General features: G+C 48.7%; 1 protein-coding gene and 1 non-coding gene across 2 annotated transcripts in view; one reads left to right on the top strand and one right to left on the bottom strand.

Annotated features, from left to right (window-relative positions):
* The window catches only part of UBR1 (ubiquitin protein ligase E3 component n-recognin 1), a 596,438-nt gene that overhangs the window by 171,468 nt on the left and 407,894 nt on the right, over window positions 1–17,076 (bottom strand). The window contains 1 exon segment of the mRNA XM_029598685.1: window positions 8,047–8,140. Within this exon segment, the coding sequence (XP_029454545.1) occupies window positions 8,047–8,140 (94 nt within the window).
* On the top strand, window positions 11,180–11,320 carry LOC115091410. The gene has a single exon (XR_003856712.1). It is a non-coding gene; the product is annotated as a small nucleolar RNA SNORA17 (small nucleolar RNA).

Below are 17,076 nucleotides of genomic sequence, written 5' to 3'. Positions count from 1 at the left end.
ATTCATAAGCGCTTCCATCCGGGCAAGCAGCGGTGCCAGTGCTGCTGGAATCGGATCGGTGACTGGTTCCACTCTCGGTGCCGGAGGAGTCTGGAACCGTAGTATCGCCTTGTCAATGGCCTCCTGGACCAGCCGGTCCAGTTCTGCCCGGAGACCTGGGGTAACGAGACCCGGCTCGACGGGAGAGGGAGGCTGAGGCCGAGCCGGAGGGACCACCGTCACCGGTGGAATCGTGGCTCCCAAACCCCGGAGGGGTGAGGGTTGCCTCGGTGTCTGCGAGACAGGAGTGGACGGTGCCACTTCTGGTCGAGACTTCTTTGGCGGAGGCTCGGACAGTACAGAGGTTGATGACATCGGTTCCTCGACGGGCCGAGACTTATGACGTCAATGGCGATGTTTCTCCTTCCGATCCCCTCGATGATCAGGGGAAGGGACAGGAGTCGATGGCCATGAAGTCGTCGATGGCGGACGGTCACCGGAGGGCTGTCGATGATGATGAGACTTCGACGGTGCCGGTTCCGATGACGTTGATGCAATCGATGGCGTTGGGGTACGAGCATGGAAAAGGAGTCCCATCTTTTCCATTCTGGCTTTGCGACCTTTTGGTGTCATTAGGGCACATTTGGTGCAAGTCAGGACATCATGCTCGCTTCCTAAGCACAAAACACAGACTCTATGTGGGTCTGTGATTGACATAGTTCGGGTACAATCCGGACACCGACGGAACCCCGACGCCATGGCCATAGGCCAAAAATTTAGCCGCGGGACTGTCGACTGCCAACGGGCCTCGAGGGCCAAACTCGACGGTAGTTGACCAAAGGATGGCAAAAACTTACCGAAGTTCCGCGGAGTGAAAAATTTGAAGAAGGGAGACCCCTGAGGGGCAAATTTTCTTCAGAAATTTAATTGAAGAATTCCTGTCAGGAACGTGGTTAAGAGCTCTTTGACCGCGTGGCTACTGCTGCGCGGAAAAAAGAAGACTGAAGGGAGACCCCTGCTGGCTGCAGGGTTAGTGCCGTGCTGGGCATGCCCAGTAGGGGCCAGTCAAAGTTCCTGAAACTTTGACAAAAGTTTTCCGTGGTTGGGCTCCATCCTCGATGTCACCCATTTGTGAGAACAACCATCCTGCTTGTCCTGTGAGAATAGTGTGTACAGAGTGGGCTGGAGAAGGGGAATAGGGATGGGCTGAGAAAATGGGATCAAAGTATGCTGGGAAGAAGGAAAGTGAATAGAGGCCTCCAGAGAATTTCACCTGATATCAATTTATTTAGTTTCAAATTTTTTCGATGTGCATTTTATAGCTGTTTGCTATGAGCTTAGTATAAGCCCAGACATTTTCTTTTTGAATGCAGAGGATGATCCAGATTAGGAGGAGATATCTGTGCTTTTATCAAGTTCTCATAATCAAAAAGTATAATGCATAAAAACATAACTAACAAAGTGGGTCAAACCAAAGGTCCCAGCTAACCCAACAGCAGCAAGCAATGAGTATATTAAAGCAGTGAATAAGAAATGTGAATAAGAAATGTCCCCTATTGCTCCCTTCCATCCATAACTAATCTAATTCCAAAAATTTGATTAATCCCATTTCAAACCCAGTTATACTATTTGCCTCCATAAAGTCCCAGGGCAAGGAGTCCCATAGGTTAACCATATACTGTAAGAAGTACTTTATTTTCCATATTTTAAACATGTCACCGGATAGTTTCATCGGGTGCCCCCGAGATTTTGCATTATGAGATATATGACCTGATTTACTAAAGTTGTTATCCCATTCTGTGTTTATGGAGGGGGAAAAAAGCATAGTGAATCAGGCCCATAGTGAATAATAAATGAACTATTTACATTCTTTACACCATTTATGATTTTATATAAATCTAACATATAAGAAAATTATTCCTTACCTGCTAATTTTTGTTCCTGTAGTACCACAGAGCAGTCCAGGCAGTGGGTTATGTCCCCCTTCCAGCAGATGGAGTCAGAGAAAAACTCGAAAGGCGACCTTAAAAAAGCAGGTACCCCCTCTGCATCCCTCCAGTATTCAGAATATCAAAGCATAAAATAATAGTGTGGATGGATCAAGTGACCTCAGAAAACTGAACAATTATAAACCCGGCATAAAATACCAATTTTTTTGAGAAAAATAAAAGTTGCAAAAAGAACCACGCAGAAATTGTACACATAACAGCTGAGAGACAATCCCAATCGCATAAAAATCTCAGGGAGGGCATCTGGACTGATCCGTGGTACTACAGGAACGAAAATTAGCAGGTAAGGAACATTTTTCTTTTCCCTATACGTACCTGGATCAGTCCAGACAGTGGGATATACCAAAGCTTCCCTATGTAGGGTGGGCCCCGGATAGCCCTGCTCGAATTGTGTGAGCGCCAAAGGAGTCAAAACCCGGTGATGGAAGATGCAAACGATAATGCTGAGAAAAGATGTGTAGCGATTTCCACGTAGATGCCTGGCAAATCTCCTGCGGAGATACTGCCTGACTCTCGGCCGAGGAGGTGGCTTGAGCCCGGAGAGAATGAGCCCTGATCCCCGCTGGAGGCTGCCACCCCGTTCCCACGTATGCTGAAGAGATTGCTTCTTTCAACTAGAGAGCAATGGAAGTCTTAGAAGCCTTGTTGCCCTTCTTGGGACCTCTCCAGAGGACAAAGAGATGGTCCGTTAAACGGAATTCGTTAGTCACCTCCAAATAGCGCATAAGAACGTGCTTGACATCAAGGCGGCGGAGCTCCCTGGAGTCTTCAGTCGAGAAGGACGGAAGTTCCACCGATTGATTCACATGAAACGCCGAGACCACTTTCGGTAGAAAAGATGGGGCTGTGGTCAAGGACACCCCAGAATCCGTATAGCGGAGATAGGGTTCCCTGCAAGAGAGAGCCTGAAGTTCCGAGATCCTGTGGGTGGAAGTAATGGAGACCAGGAAGACCGTCTTGAGTGTCAGATCCTTAAGGGTAGCACTGTTCAGCTGTTCGAAGGGAGGACCGGCCAGGACCTGAAGTACCAAATTGAGACTCCAGGAAGGGTACAGAGCGTGGACTGGAGGCTTGACCCCCTTCAAGAAACGAACTATGTCAGGATGAGCTGACAAAGGAGCCCTGTCCAGATGTTGGATGACAGAGCCCAGGGCTGCCACCTGGACTCGCAGAGAATTGTAGGCCAGTCCTTTCTCCAGACTCCGCTGAAGAAAAGAAAGAATTTGGGCAATGGAGGCACGCTGTGGAGGTATGTTGATGGACTGACACCAGGCCTCAAAAACCTTCCAGACCCGGACATAGAAAGGGAAGTAGAAGTCTTCCTGGCCTTGAGGAGAGTGGAAATAACATCCTCTTGGTAACCTCGTCGTCTTGACCGGCGCCTCTCAAAAGCCAGGCTGCAAGACAGAAGCAATCTGCCCTGTCGAAAAATACTGGATCCTGATGTAGGAGGTTCGGTAGATGTCCCAAGCGAAGAGGACCGTCCACTTTGAGGTTGATCAAGTCCGCAAACCACGGTCTTTGTGGCCATTCAGGCGCTACCAGGATCACGGTCCCTGGTGGATTTCTATTCTCCGAATTACCTTTCCCACCAGGGGCCAGGGCGGGAACACGTAGAGCAGGAGATGTCGTGGCCATGGAAGGACCAGGGCATCCACTCCTTCTGCCCCGTGCTCCCTTCTCCGACTGAAAAAAACGTGGAGATTTCACTGAGTCGCCATTAGGTCCATGTGGGGAGTTCCCCACCGGTGAAAGAGGAGAGCCATTGCATCCACGGAGAGTTCCCATTCTCCAGGATCTATGTGTTGCCTGCTTAAGAAATCCGCTTGGACATTGTCCACCCCTGGAATGTGGGACGCTGCCAGGCGAGAGAGCTGAAGCTCTGCCCATGCCATCAGCTTGTCCGCTTCCAGAGAGACAAGATGGCTTCTCGTTCTGCCTTGCCGATTGATGTACGCCACTGTGGTCGCATTGTCGGATAGTATTCTTACGGCCTGATGATGGACGAGGGGGAGGAAACGCTTCAATGCGAGCCAGGCTGCTCTGGTTTCCAGTCGATTTCTCGGCCATGTCACCTGCATCGGCATCCACTGCCCCTGAGCCGATTGCGTGTGGCACACAGCCCCCCAACCAGAGAGGCTGGCATCCGTGGTGATGATTACCCACTGAGGGACCTCCAAGTCCACTCCCTTCAACAAGTGATCCAGACTGAGCCACCAGCCCAGGCTGTCCTTGGCAAGATCCGACAGGGGCAGGGGGCTTGGAACTCCTGCAAGACCAGTTTCCAGTGTGATAGTAAAGCTCTCTGCAAAAGGTTGCATATGTGCCAAGGCCCAAGGTACCAATCGAGAGTTGACGCCAGAGCCCAGAACCTGGAGATAGTCCCATGCTGTGGGGAGCGGGAGGCCCCTGAAGCGCTGTACCTGAGAGATGAGGGACCGGGCCCGGTCCGGGCGAAGGAACACCTTGCCCACTCTGGTGTTGAAGTGTGCTCCCAAGAAGTTGAGAGATTGCGAGGGAGTGAGGCTGCTCTTGGAAAAATTGACAATCCATCCCAGGGAGCGGAGGAGCCGTAGGACCTTGTCGACGGCCTGTTGACACAGGTCCCTGGTCTTCGCCCGAATGAGCCAGTCACATGCAGATAGGGGTGCACTAGCATTCCCTCCCTTCGGAGGGCTGCCGCCACTACCACCATGACCTTGGTGAAAGTGCGGGGAGCAGTTGCTAAGCCGAAGGGTAGTGTCTGAAACTGGAAATACTGACCGAGTATCTTGAAGCGCAGAAAACGCTGGTGCTCCTTGAAGATCGGAATGTGGAGATAAGCCTCTGTTAAGTACAGGGAGGCCAGAAACTCCCCGCGGTGAACTGCCGCAATGACGGACCTCAACGTTTCCATCCGGAAGCGAGGAACCTTGAGGGCTCTGTTGACCATCTTGAGATCGAGGATTGGACGGAATGATCCTTCCTTTTTGGGGACTACGAAGTAAACAGAATAACTGCCTGACCCCTGATCCGCCAAAGGCACCAGAAGGATGACTCCCAGGGCCAGGAGTCAGTCGAGAGTCTCCCGTACGATGAGCTGCTTCTGCACTGGGCCGCACGGAGAGAAGAGGAACCTGTCTCTTAGGGGCCAAGAAAATTCTAACGCGTAGCCATGCTTTAGAATATCCAGAACCCAGTGATCTGAGGTAATTTTGACCCACTCCTTGTAGAAGAGGCGAAGACGTCCTCCTATCCTGGACTTCGAGGCGTGGGTTGGCACAACTTCATTGAGAAGACTTGGATGGGCCTCCTTGGGAGGGGTTATCCAGAGTTGTTCTTTGGTCCCGAAAGGAATGTGACCAAGACTGGGAACGAGCTGAAGGTGGCCTCTGAGAGACTGGCCTGGACTGACGAAACAGTCATTGACCCCTGAAACAGCTCCTAGTGGAGCTGAAAGTCCTGGAGCTTATCGGGCGATCCTCAGGCAACTTATGTACCTTATTCTCTCCGAGGGACTTAATAATGTCGATATATAAAAGCTAATAAATAAATAAATAAATCTGTTCCAGTTCCTCTCCAAAAAGTAATTTTCCTTTAAAAGGTAAGGATCCCACCTGACTTTTAGATGAAACATCCGTGGACCAATTCCGAAGCCAAAGAAGGTGTCTGGCTGAGACAGCTGAAGCCATCGACCTGGCCAGAACCTGGAGAAGGTCGTATAGCGCATCCGCCCCATAAACTAGGATTGATTCCAGACGCTCTGCTTGCTGCGCTTCCTCCTGAGGCAGGTCTTGCGCACTGAACAGTTGTTGGAACCATCGGAGACCTGCACACTGCATAAGAGAGCTACAGACAGCGGCTCTGACACCCAGAGCGGATACCTCAAGAATGCTTTTGAGGTATACCTCAAGAATCCTTTTGAGGTATGCCTCAAGAATCCTTCTGAGGTATGCCTCAAGAATCCTTTTGAGGTATGCCTCAAGCTTTCGGTCTTGAAGATCCCGGAGAGTGGTTCCACCTGTGACTGGGATTGTCGTCCGTTTTGTGACCGCCCAAAACCGACGCGTCCGCCTTGGGTACCTTGAGGAGATCCAGGTACTCTTCAGGGAGGGGGCAGAGCTTGTCCATAGCTCTGCCCATGTTGCGTGTAGCATCAGGGGCATCCCATTCCCTGGAAAACAATTGTAGGAGCATCTCGTGGAAAGGGAAGGTTCTTGCCGGTGGACGCAGCCCCGCCAAAACTGGATCCCCCTTTTTAGCGATGGTGCCAGGGGCATCCTCAGGCGCATCAATATCCAATTCCTTCAGAACATGGGGAATTAGGGGGTCCAATTCTTCCCTGTGAAAGAGGCGGGGAACCCTAGGGTCATCCCCTTCTACCTGCAAGTGGGAGGTCTGATCATCCAAATCAGGATCAGGAAAAGAAGGATACTGAGGTATAGGAGCAGGCATAACCGGCTGGGGGACGAGCCGAACCCTGGAGGACCCCAAGGTAGCCCCAGACCCCGTGCCATCCCTTGGCTGATCTACTCTGCTGACTTTGGCAGGAAGCGGTCCAGGGACTGGCTCTTGCTGCTGTTCTAAGCGAGCCAGATATGCACTGTGAAGAAGCAGAACAAAGTCCGTTGAAAAGGGGGCAGGGGGGTAAGGGTCCGAGGAGGGGATATCAGGGAGAGTCCCCGAAGAAACTCCTGAGGCTGTGGCCAGGTCCGGGGGGGATCAACAGGCGACAGAATCTGCGGTGGCAGTTAAAAACCGAGGCCCGAATCATCAGTAGGCTGCGCTGGAACAGGCGGCTCGGAAATCAAAATGGCCACCATTCCCGTGCTAGATGGGGATGGGGCCGACCCCCCCCCCCCCTCCGAGGCTGGCGCAACTGCAAACGCACGGCTGAACGAGTGGTCAGAGTCGAGGGACCCTCCCCGCCAGGGAGGCACCTCGAACACAAGCCTTCCCTGGAGAACCAAGACCCGGGCTCTCCACAGGCTCCGCATTGTGAAAATCGCGGCATGGGGGGAGGGAGGAACACAGGCAGCTACAGCGCTCACTCCCGAATTCTGACCAGAGCGGGAAGGAACCTCCGCTCAAAATACCAACGACTGTGAAAGAACCTTGAAGGAACTTTCCAATAAAATTTTTTTTTTTGAGCAGAGGAATTACGCTTCTCTGCTAGTGCTGCCCAGAGGAAAAAACGGCTTCTCAGGGCAACATGTCGTTGGAGGAAGGGGGAGTGGTTGGACCACTAACTACCACCCCAAGAATGATAAAAGTATGAAAAATCTGTGAAGAGAAATAAGACAGAACTTACCTGAACACCTCACAAGGTTAAACAGGGGGAACAGTTCTGCTTGCAAGTTTTAGTGCCGAGGCACTGAGAACTTCTAGTAACAGCTTACACTTTTTTTTTTTAAATAAACTTGATCCAACCAAATAGAGAAACAAAACCACAGAGAACATAGAAAACTAATGTTCAATCTGTATCAGAGAGAGAAGGGGGAACCGCAGGTTATACCACTCGCATCTGCTGGAGTCAGAGGAATACTGGAGGGACGCAGAGGGTGCACCTGCTTATATAAGGGCACCTTTCAAGTTTTTCTCAGACTCCATCTGCTGGAAGAGGGACATAACCCACTGTCTGGACTGATCCGGGTACGTACAGGGAACTCACTTCTGTCATCTCTTTTCCAGGCTGAGTGTTGACTTTAGGAGTATCTCTTCATATGGAAGTTGTTCCATACTCCTAATCATCTTTGTTGCCCTATTCTATCTTTTCTAGTTGCATCAAGCCCTGTTTGAGATAGCATGACCAGAACTGCACATAGAATTCAAGATGTGGGCACACCATAGATTTATATAAAAATAAAGCAAAACAAAAAACATATAAAGAAATACCGAAAAAAAATTAAATGTTCAAATGGGATGCTCAGAAAGCAAAAAAATGGCACTGTAAAAAAGTGAAAAATGCTAGAGAAATGGTCTTAAGGCTTTTCTTTTAGAGAAAGAGCTCAATTTTAAACAGTGTTTTAAACTTTGCAGAAACATTTCCAAATCTTTTATCTAGCTCTGGAACACTTACGAGGGCTGCACACCGTAGCTCAGTATGGAGTGAAATTCCACAGAAGGATCCCTGGTTTCCTCACTGGTTAAAACTGGAGATTGCTGCTTTTCACCTTTAGAGAAACAAAATTATTACAATATAATATTTTCTAATGATAACATTCAAAATACATATATGAAAACTGATGCTAATGTTGAAGTAAAATTGAAGTCATTAGTATGAAACATATGCACACACTCCTGTTCTTAAGTTTCAAGGTAGCTCTCCCTGTCATTGGGCACAGGGAAGTACCTACTGTACATGAATGCAGGGCCGGTGGAAGCACTAGGCAAACTAGGCGATTGCATAGGGCACCAAAAACTAGGGGGTGCCGAGCCGCTGATGGCCGACATGAAGGCTCATGCGGCCGCCAGTGGACCTCATCCCACTGGCGGCTGAGCAGTGAACTACTGCCGTGCTGTGTGCCGGATACACACAGCAAGAAGATCGGCAGGGCCGTGGTGGAGCTCACGTCACCACGGCCTGAAGAAAAAGGTCGCGTCTAAACATGCAGGTGCTCCTCCTCCTCCTCCTTCCTGCTTGCGCGGCCCCGGAAGAAAAGTGTTGCTGGAGCCGCACGGGCAGGAAGGAGAAGGAGCATCAGCCGCGTGCAGAAGAGGGGCAGTGCTTACGGGCCGCCGCGAATCCCACATTGCGGGCGGCCTGAGAAGACCAGGGCCGCTGCAGAGCCCATCCTGCGGCGACCCATGAAGAGGAGGCCCAGAGGTGAGAGAGAGGCTGAGGGCCTGTAGAGTCTTGTATGTGTGCATTATGAGATGAGTTGAGAGATTGTGTGTGAGTGTGTTGAGAGTGAAGACCTGAATGTTTGCAGAGACAGCATGTGAGAGCCTCTGTGTGTGTGAGAGACAGCATGTGACAGTGAGAGCCTGTGCTTGAGCAAGACAGCATGTGGGAGTGAGAGAAAGCCTGTGTGTGTGAGAGTCAGACAGCATGTGCCAGTGAGAGCCTGTGTGTATGAATCACTGCATGAGAGAGAGATGGAGAGAGAGAGAGAAAGCATGCGAGAATGAGAACCCGACTATGTTTGAGGGAAGAAGACAGATGGAGAGAAAAGAAATAGAAAAAGACAACATAAAAGGAATTGGCAAAAAAATAAGAAAGGGAGGGTGGAAAAAAAAAGCCTGTGACCAACCGATTAGAAAATTAAGATCAGTCAGCAAATGTAAAAAAAAATAAATTACTTTTTACTGATTGGCACATGTAATCTTTGGGAATGTGCAGAGTAGTACTTTCTCTATGCGGATCTCACAATGTACGAGATCAGCATGGAGGAACTGGAAGCCCACGGGGCATACACAGAGGAGGCAGAATGGGCTTCAGTGCCAGTAGCAACAATCAGCACCTCCCCAATAGCCATGCGGCAGCAGCGACAGTGGCAGCAGAGGAATGAGAGAGACTAACGTTGTTGGCAAAAAAAAAAAAGAGGGGATCTGCCTTTAGTGTGTGCATGTGCATGAATGGGAGTCTCCCTGGGGGTATATGTGTGAATGCATGGGTGCCTGCCTGAGGGTGTGTCTGTGTATGAGAATGAATGGGTGTCTTCCTGGTGTTTGTATGTGTGAGAATAGCTGCCTGCCTGTGTATGGCGTATGTGTGTGTGTGAGAATGAATGTGTGCATGCCTGGGGGATGGGGAGTGAGTGGTGTGAAAATGAATGGGAGCCTGCCTGGGGATCAGTGTGAGAATGATTGGGAGCTTGCCTGGGTGTGTGTGTTTGTGTGTATGTGAGGGAGCCAGTGAGAGTGAGAGCATGAGTGTGTATGAGAAAATCCAGTGGAGTAAGAGTGTGTGTGGAGGGGGAGAGTGTCTTACAGCCTGAGAGTGCGTCAGTGTCTGTGAGAGCCAGAGGTTATGGTGGGTAAAAGAGCATGAATGTGTATGTACGTGACAGTGTATGTGTGAGAGAGAATGGACATGTGAGTATGTGTGAGAGAGAGAGGATAACCTCCTAATCCTCGACAATATCAGGGTGACTGGAAATCAAGAGTTCCCATGTATGGACAGCAGGGGCTTTTTAAAATCTTTATTAGCTTTAACTACTGGGTGTTATTTGATATATGTGCTGTTTTGAAATATTTTATTGGTGTTTGGGAAATTGTAAAAAATAGAATTTCTATTAATTAAAATCATATACAGTTATCAGTAGTTTTAAAATATTCTTTTATTAGTATGGTTTTACTATTATAACTGATGCTTTATGTTTCTTGATTTTATTGTTTTATGAGGAATGGTGGTTCTGTTTTTCCATTGTTAATACACAGAGTCTGGCTTCTTGGGGTTTCCATTTCAGTTTTTTCTAATTTGTGCTCCTTTATTTTGTATTCTGTATTTGGTGAGGGCTGCTCTGTGTGTGTGACCATGATGAGAGATTCTGCTAGCATGTAGTGTCTGTATAGGGATCTAAAGCAATCTGGTTTGTTTCCTCAGTAAGTGGTGTATTGTTATTCTAGGACCCAATGTAATATTTACCCTTGCTTATTCACAGGTAGGGTTATTGTTGTTTGAGTCCTTGGTGTTATTACTGTTATGTTATGATGGGATTGCAGTATAGATTTTGAGTGTCTTTTTTGCGGGGTTTTGTGTTAGTTCACAGTGTGTCTGGCAGTGGAACGTGTTTGTGCTGCTGTTACTGTGAGGTGACACCAGAATTTGAAAATATCTTTTAGTATGATGAGCTGTAAGAGAAACATCCAAGCTCACTGTTTGGGGGAATTTCAGTGGATGCACAGAGTTACAGAATTGGAGCTGCAGGATTTGTATTGACATTCTGTCTCTTCCTATATATTCCAGACTTCACTCTCATAGCCATATAGAATTAGTTGAATGAGGCTATCAAATAATTTTATAGTGTGAAACCGGCCAGCTTTTTAAAATTACGCAGAAGACCCTTTGGACTTTTTTAATACTTTTTTTTATAACCAATTTTAAAGCAGGATCCATGCTATAGAGGTGGGTGTGATGAAGAAATGTCATTTTGGCTCCCCCCCCCCCCCCCAACTTCTTCTGTCTAGAGACATCACTGACTTTCTGTGACCTTAAGCATTAGTAACAAGAAGGATTAAGGGGGGATGCTGGAGAGGCTCACAAATGCATTGGCCCCCGAGCGTCTGAGATCCTTGGTGCGCCACTGGGTGCGAGCCATATGGGGCCGCAAGTGGTGGCAAAGAGGAGTGGAGATTTGGCGGGCCGCGAGCAGTGCCCAACCTGCTCGTGACCCAGAAAACTACACAGTCAGTGGCCGTGATTGAGAATGAGGTAGGAGTCGGGGCATAGACCGGGGGGTGGCGGCGGTGCAAGGGAGAAGGCTCTCCTAGGGCACCAATTCCCCTTGCACAGGCCCTGCATGAATGTAATCCACTTTGAAGTGCCTGAAAGGTGGAATATAAATATACATAATTAGTACCTGTTTACTCATATCTGTATTTCTTTTGTTGTGCTTTTCATTTTACTTTATTGAGGTCAAATAGACAATGTGAGACAAACAAGGGTCACAATATACTAAAGTTCCTGTTCATAGCCCAGATCAGACCAGACTCCTGGGTTTTGCCTCCCTGCCAGCAGATGGAGACAAGAGAAAAGTTTCACTGACTGCCATATAATCTAGTGTGTTACATAAAAACTGCTTAATATGATGTAATCTATTAATACTTGATCCAAGCCAACATCATATAAATGGAAAAGTTCAAAGATGGTGATTTAATTCACCTTCTGAATAGTGAGGTTCATTAAGCAAGAACTATCTTCATATTTAAGTGTGAGTAAACAGCAAGTTGCCTCCACTTTAGTATATATGAGGTATCTACTCACAAAATATTATATATATATATATATATATATATATATATAAAATATAGCCTAGTGTGCCACTTGCAGTCTCTCAGTATTTCTCCGTCTCCAGCAGATGGTAGAAGTGTAAACCCTGCAGACTGGAGCAAATATGTTACTCTGGAGACCAGGATTGAGCCTCTTTCAAGGGTCACCAACCTTTGAAAGAGTTTATTTATTTTAAAAAAAAAAAAAAAAAAGGAAAATATTTTTAGGTTCCAGCATTCTTCTTACGGGTTGTTAGGTCCTGGTTGAGGCCATCCCCCCTGGTTTGAGATGGACGAGAAGAGGGTTGGTGACCCTTGAAAGAAGCTCAATTCTGGTCGCCATAGTAACATAGTATTGATGGCAGATAAAAAACAAATGGTCCATCCAGTCTGCTCAGCAAGTTTTTTTTGATGTTTAAACGGTTTTTATTGATTTTTCAAAATTACAGCAACAACAACATTCCTAGGGAGAACAGGGCTCTTGGCTCTCCCCAGCTGCAATCAACACATACAGTTACAAGTATCTCACTAATCCCCTAAACACCTGCCCCCCGCCCCCGCCCCCCCCCTACGAAGAAGAAGAGAAGCAATCTGATATACCAGAACATCAAGAGCAGCATGACACTATTACAGAAAAGGTGATACATCAATACTGTCATAGAAATTTAGTCGTTAATCGCCAAGCTGCGGGCCCTCGAGGAAAGCGATTGGATATAGGGTTGCCACACCTTCAGAAACCTCTGTCTATGCCGTGGGGAAATCCTGGCCTCCAAATTTTCCATTGTCATCATAAGATGCCAATGATTTCTCCAGGCCCAGTAGGACGGGGCCTCCGGCGAGCGCCATACCAAGAGTATCAATTTTTCCCCCACCAGAGTAGCCTTTTGAAAAAGTACTCGAAGACCCGGATCCCTAATTCGGATAGGAGATATACATCCAAAAAGCATCCACATAGGGGTGACTGGGAAAGAAATATCTATCAAGTCCGCTAGATAAGCTGCAATTCTGCGCCAAAAACGTTGTACTGAGGCGCACGCCCAGAACATATGGGAAAGAGTCCCCACAGCCTCGCCACACTTAGGGCAGGCCGCAGTGTTTGCTATTGTCGATTGATGGGCCGCTTGTGGCGACATATAGGCATGGCTCAAAAATTTAAACTGGAGTTCACGATAGCTCGTGTTGTTCGAGAGCCCTGCTATTCGTCGAAATGCCCTCCGCAGTATTGTCTGGCTAACTAGAAAGGTCCCATCCCTATTCCAGCGGGCCTCCAACACTATGTACATATCCACCTCCACCATACGAACCAGGGCCTTATAGTATATAGATAATGTTGGAGCATTAACTGCCTCAACCCTGAAGACACGATCAATGGTATGAAAGGTTGAGGGGAGTCTTGTAGCGTCCGGTAATGCATTTATGTAATGTCTAATCTGCAAATAAGGGAAGGCATGTGTGACTAGCAAGTTTTTTTATGGTACTAACTGCCACTCCATGCAGATTACCCCAAAGCCTTATATATTAGCAAAGCAATATTTTTACTAGATAAGGAGCCTTCTTGAAAATTCAGAGAATGTTGTTTGACGACCAGCAGCTGTACAACCCGTGGGGGTTGTACAGCTGGTGGTCCAGTTCCCTCACCCTTGAGGAGTGACCTTTGAATTTCCCGTGGCAGCTCTACATTTTCATGACCTGGCTATTTTAAAGGAAATAACTATTGTTCTTGGGGCTATTAAAGATTTTTTACCAAAAAAAAAAAAAAATAAGTTGCTGCTCAGTAGCAGCAACCTTCTCTGCGAGTTTGTAGTAGTCCTAATCACCGGCGAGGTCGATTTCCCAAGTGCAGAGCCAATCACCTCTTTTTGTCTACGGGTCCCAGTGCAGGGGTGATCACAATGGCATGAGGCTCCAAGCACCACGTGGCTGCAATGGCAAGCAGCAAGAACTACTGCTCCTGTGGAGAGTCATGTTTGCGCCTCTCTAGAGTCAGCTTGTGCGAGCAATACTTCTCTTGGGGGGGGGGGGGTGTGAAGCGGCTTGGGTGAGCAGTACTCCTGCACTACTGTCAGGCGTATGCCAAGAACGTCAGAAGCTCCCATGAAGGCCTTTCCCATCAGTGCGGGAATGGCAGCCATCTTGGCTTCAGTGGCAGCAACTGCAGGGGTGATTGGGGATTCCCCACTTCCTTTGTCTCCTGCAGTTTCTAGGCCCAAGGAGGGGTAAGCGAGCCTCCTGAGATAGGACCTCTGGAGGAGGATTTGGATGGGTCTCCCACCTTTTCTGCAGATTTTGTGCTCCTAATGCACAAATCATATCTGGCTAAGAATGCAGAGGGGGAGAATAACTCTCTGCCTTGGGATCAGCCTACAAGTGGGTCATGGCCTGCGAAGAGACCCAAGCTTTCAGAGAAAAAGGAGTCTAACTATTATCTGAAGAATTCTTGGACTGTCAGCTTGACCAAGTAGACTCAGGAGGTACACTGAAGAATCAGATATTTCTGATGCTTCTGCGGATGTTTATCCTGGAGAAGGATCAGCTCTGGATGAGTCAGAACCTGATGATGGACCAGAGGAAGTGCCAGTGGCTGAAGGGGATCACCCTAAGTTAGTGTGGCTTTTTTGCAAGGAGGAGCTGTGGCCAATGATTCTGCATGTCCTTAAGGAGCTAGGCATCAAGGTTGTGCAATAAGAATCAGATATGAAAGGTGTGGACCCCGTAGCATAGGTGGCAGATTGAAGGGCCCAGCGAAAGCGTTTCCATTTCATAAGTCAGTGAAGAAACTGGTGGTCAGGGAGTGGGACACCCCTGAGACCGGCCTGAAGGTGGGTAGAATAATGGCTAAACTTTACCTGTTGCTCAAGGAGACGCACAAACGTTTGCCTCCGTGTCGGTGGTAACCAAGAAAACTACCATTCTGGTGGCAGGGTCTGTCGCACTAAGATATGTGTAGGATCATAAGATGGAAGTCCACCTCAAGAAGATTTTTGAGATCATGGTGTTAGGCATATGTGTTGCGGTTTGCAGTGGTTTTATGCAAAGAGCATGCTTATGCCGAGTCCACCATCTGCAACAAAACAGGCTAAGTGTTTGGAGGCAGCAGTAGCATATGTGGTGGATGTCTTGACTGACCTAATCAGAACATTCTCCAGGATTATGTTGTCTGCTGTGTTAGCCAGGTGATTGATTTGGTTGAGAAACTGATCAGCTGATGTTTGGTCTAAGTCTCAGCTGGGAGTCCTGCCATTCAAGAGAAAGCTCTAGTTCAGGCAGGCCTAAGAGCAGCTGGTGAAACATCTAGGAGAGACCAAAGAACAAACTGCTGGAGGACAGGCCGAAAAGGGATAATAAGTCCTTTTTTGCCCATTCGCACTTTCAAGATAATAAGAGATTTTGGCAGAATAGGGGCTCTTCGGGGCCTCAGAGACAGGGCTCAGAAAGAACATAGTCCTGGAAGCAGTCCTTTTGGGGTGGGTGGAAGCCATCCAGAGACAACGCTAGCAAGGCATCTTCTCTTCTGGCAGTCAGGGGTTGTTTCGCTCTCTTTTATGAGGAGTGGACTAGAATTACAACAGACCAGTGAGACCTAAGGGGCGGATTTTCAGAGCCCTGCTCGCCTAAATCCACCCAAAACCGGGCGGATTTAGGCGAGCAGGGCCCTGCGCGCCGGTGAGCCTATTTTACATAGGCCTACCGGCGCGCGCAGAGCCCCGGGACTCGCGTATGTCCCGGGGTTCTCAGAGGGGGGGCGTGTCGGGGGGCGGTCCCGGTCGTCGCGGCGTTTCGGGGGCGTGTTGGCAGCGTTTTGGGGGCGGGTACAGGGGCGTGGCTACGGCCCGGGGCGGTCCGGGGGCGTGGCCGCGCCCTCCGTACCCGCCCCCAGGTCGTGGCCCGGCGCGCAGGAGGCCCGCTGGCGCGCGGGGATTTACTTCTCCCTCCGGGAGGCGTAAATCCCCGGAGAAAGGTAAGGGGGGGGGGTGTAGACAGGGTCGGGCGGGGTGGGTTAGATAGAGGAAGGGAGGGGAAGATGAGGGGAGGGCGTTAGAGGATTCCCTCCAAGGCCGCTCCGATTTCGGAGCGGCCTTGGAGGGAACGGGGGTAGGCAGCGCGGCTCGGCGCGCGCCGGCTATACAGAATTCATAGCCTTGCGCGCGCCGATCCAGGATTTTAGTGGATACGCGCGGCTCCGCGCGTATCTACTAAAATCCCGCGTACTTTTGTTGGCGCTTGGAGCGCCAACAAAAGTACACGAACGCGCCGTGTTTGAAAATCTACCCCTAAGTGTGATAAAAGACAGCTAAGTGTTAGAATTTGCTTGACTAATACAAGAAACCTACAGCATCTCCCTTTGCACTCCACGTGCCACGCAAGTGGCAGTTTAGGGGACAGTGGACTGCTTGCAACATCTAGGGGCTATAGTGCCGGTTCTTCAACAGGAACAGAAAATAGGAAGCTATTCCATTTATATCATGGTACCATAAAAGAAGGGAACGTTCTGGCTGATTTTAGATTTAAAAAAGGTAAATGCAGCCCTCAAGGTTCCCTGGTTTTGTATGGAGACTCTGCGGTCAGTCATAGCAACAATACGCAAGGGAAAGTTCCTGGCATCCCTAGATTTGACAGACATATATCTGCATATAGCAATTTAAGCCAGAGCACCAGCAGTTTATGATCCTTGGGGAACACTTTCAGTTTTGTGCCCTTCTTTTCGTGTTAGCAACAGCACCACATACATTCAGCAAAGTGATAGCAGTAGTGGCAGCAGCCCTCAAGAGGGAAGGAGTGTTGGTGCATCGGTATCTCAATGACTGGATCATTTGGGCAAAGTCAGCAGTTTTCTGTCGACAGTCGGTGCAGCGGATTCTGGAATGGTTAAGGTTTCTGGGCTGAGTAGTGAATCTGACAAAGAGCCATCTCACACTGTATCAAACCCTGGAATACCTAGGGGCTTGGTTTGACACCCAGGCAAAGAAGATGTTTCTCATGGAGGAGAGGAGGATATAAGTTGCAGGGTCAAGTTCTCTGCCTGTTGAAACATTCAATGCCCAAGATCTGGGACTATTTATAGTTCTTGGGTTCTATGCATTGATGTTAGAGCTGGTCCCATGGGCATTTGATCATATGTGACCCCTTCAGAGGGCACCTCTCCCCTGTTGGAATCAGATTCATCTTCTGCTGACAG

Source organism: Rhinatrema bivittatum, chromosome 4, assembly GCF_901001135.1.
Source record: "Rhinatrema bivittatum chromosome 4, aRhiBiv1.1, whole genome shotgun sequence".
In the NCBI taxonomy this organism is placed as follows: domain Eukaryota; kingdom Metazoa; phylum Chordata; class Amphibia; order Gymnophiona; family Rhinatrematidae; genus Rhinatrema; species Rhinatrema bivittatum.
Note: the sequence above shows the minus strand (reverse complement) of the source record. Positions and strands in the feature narration are given on the sequence as shown.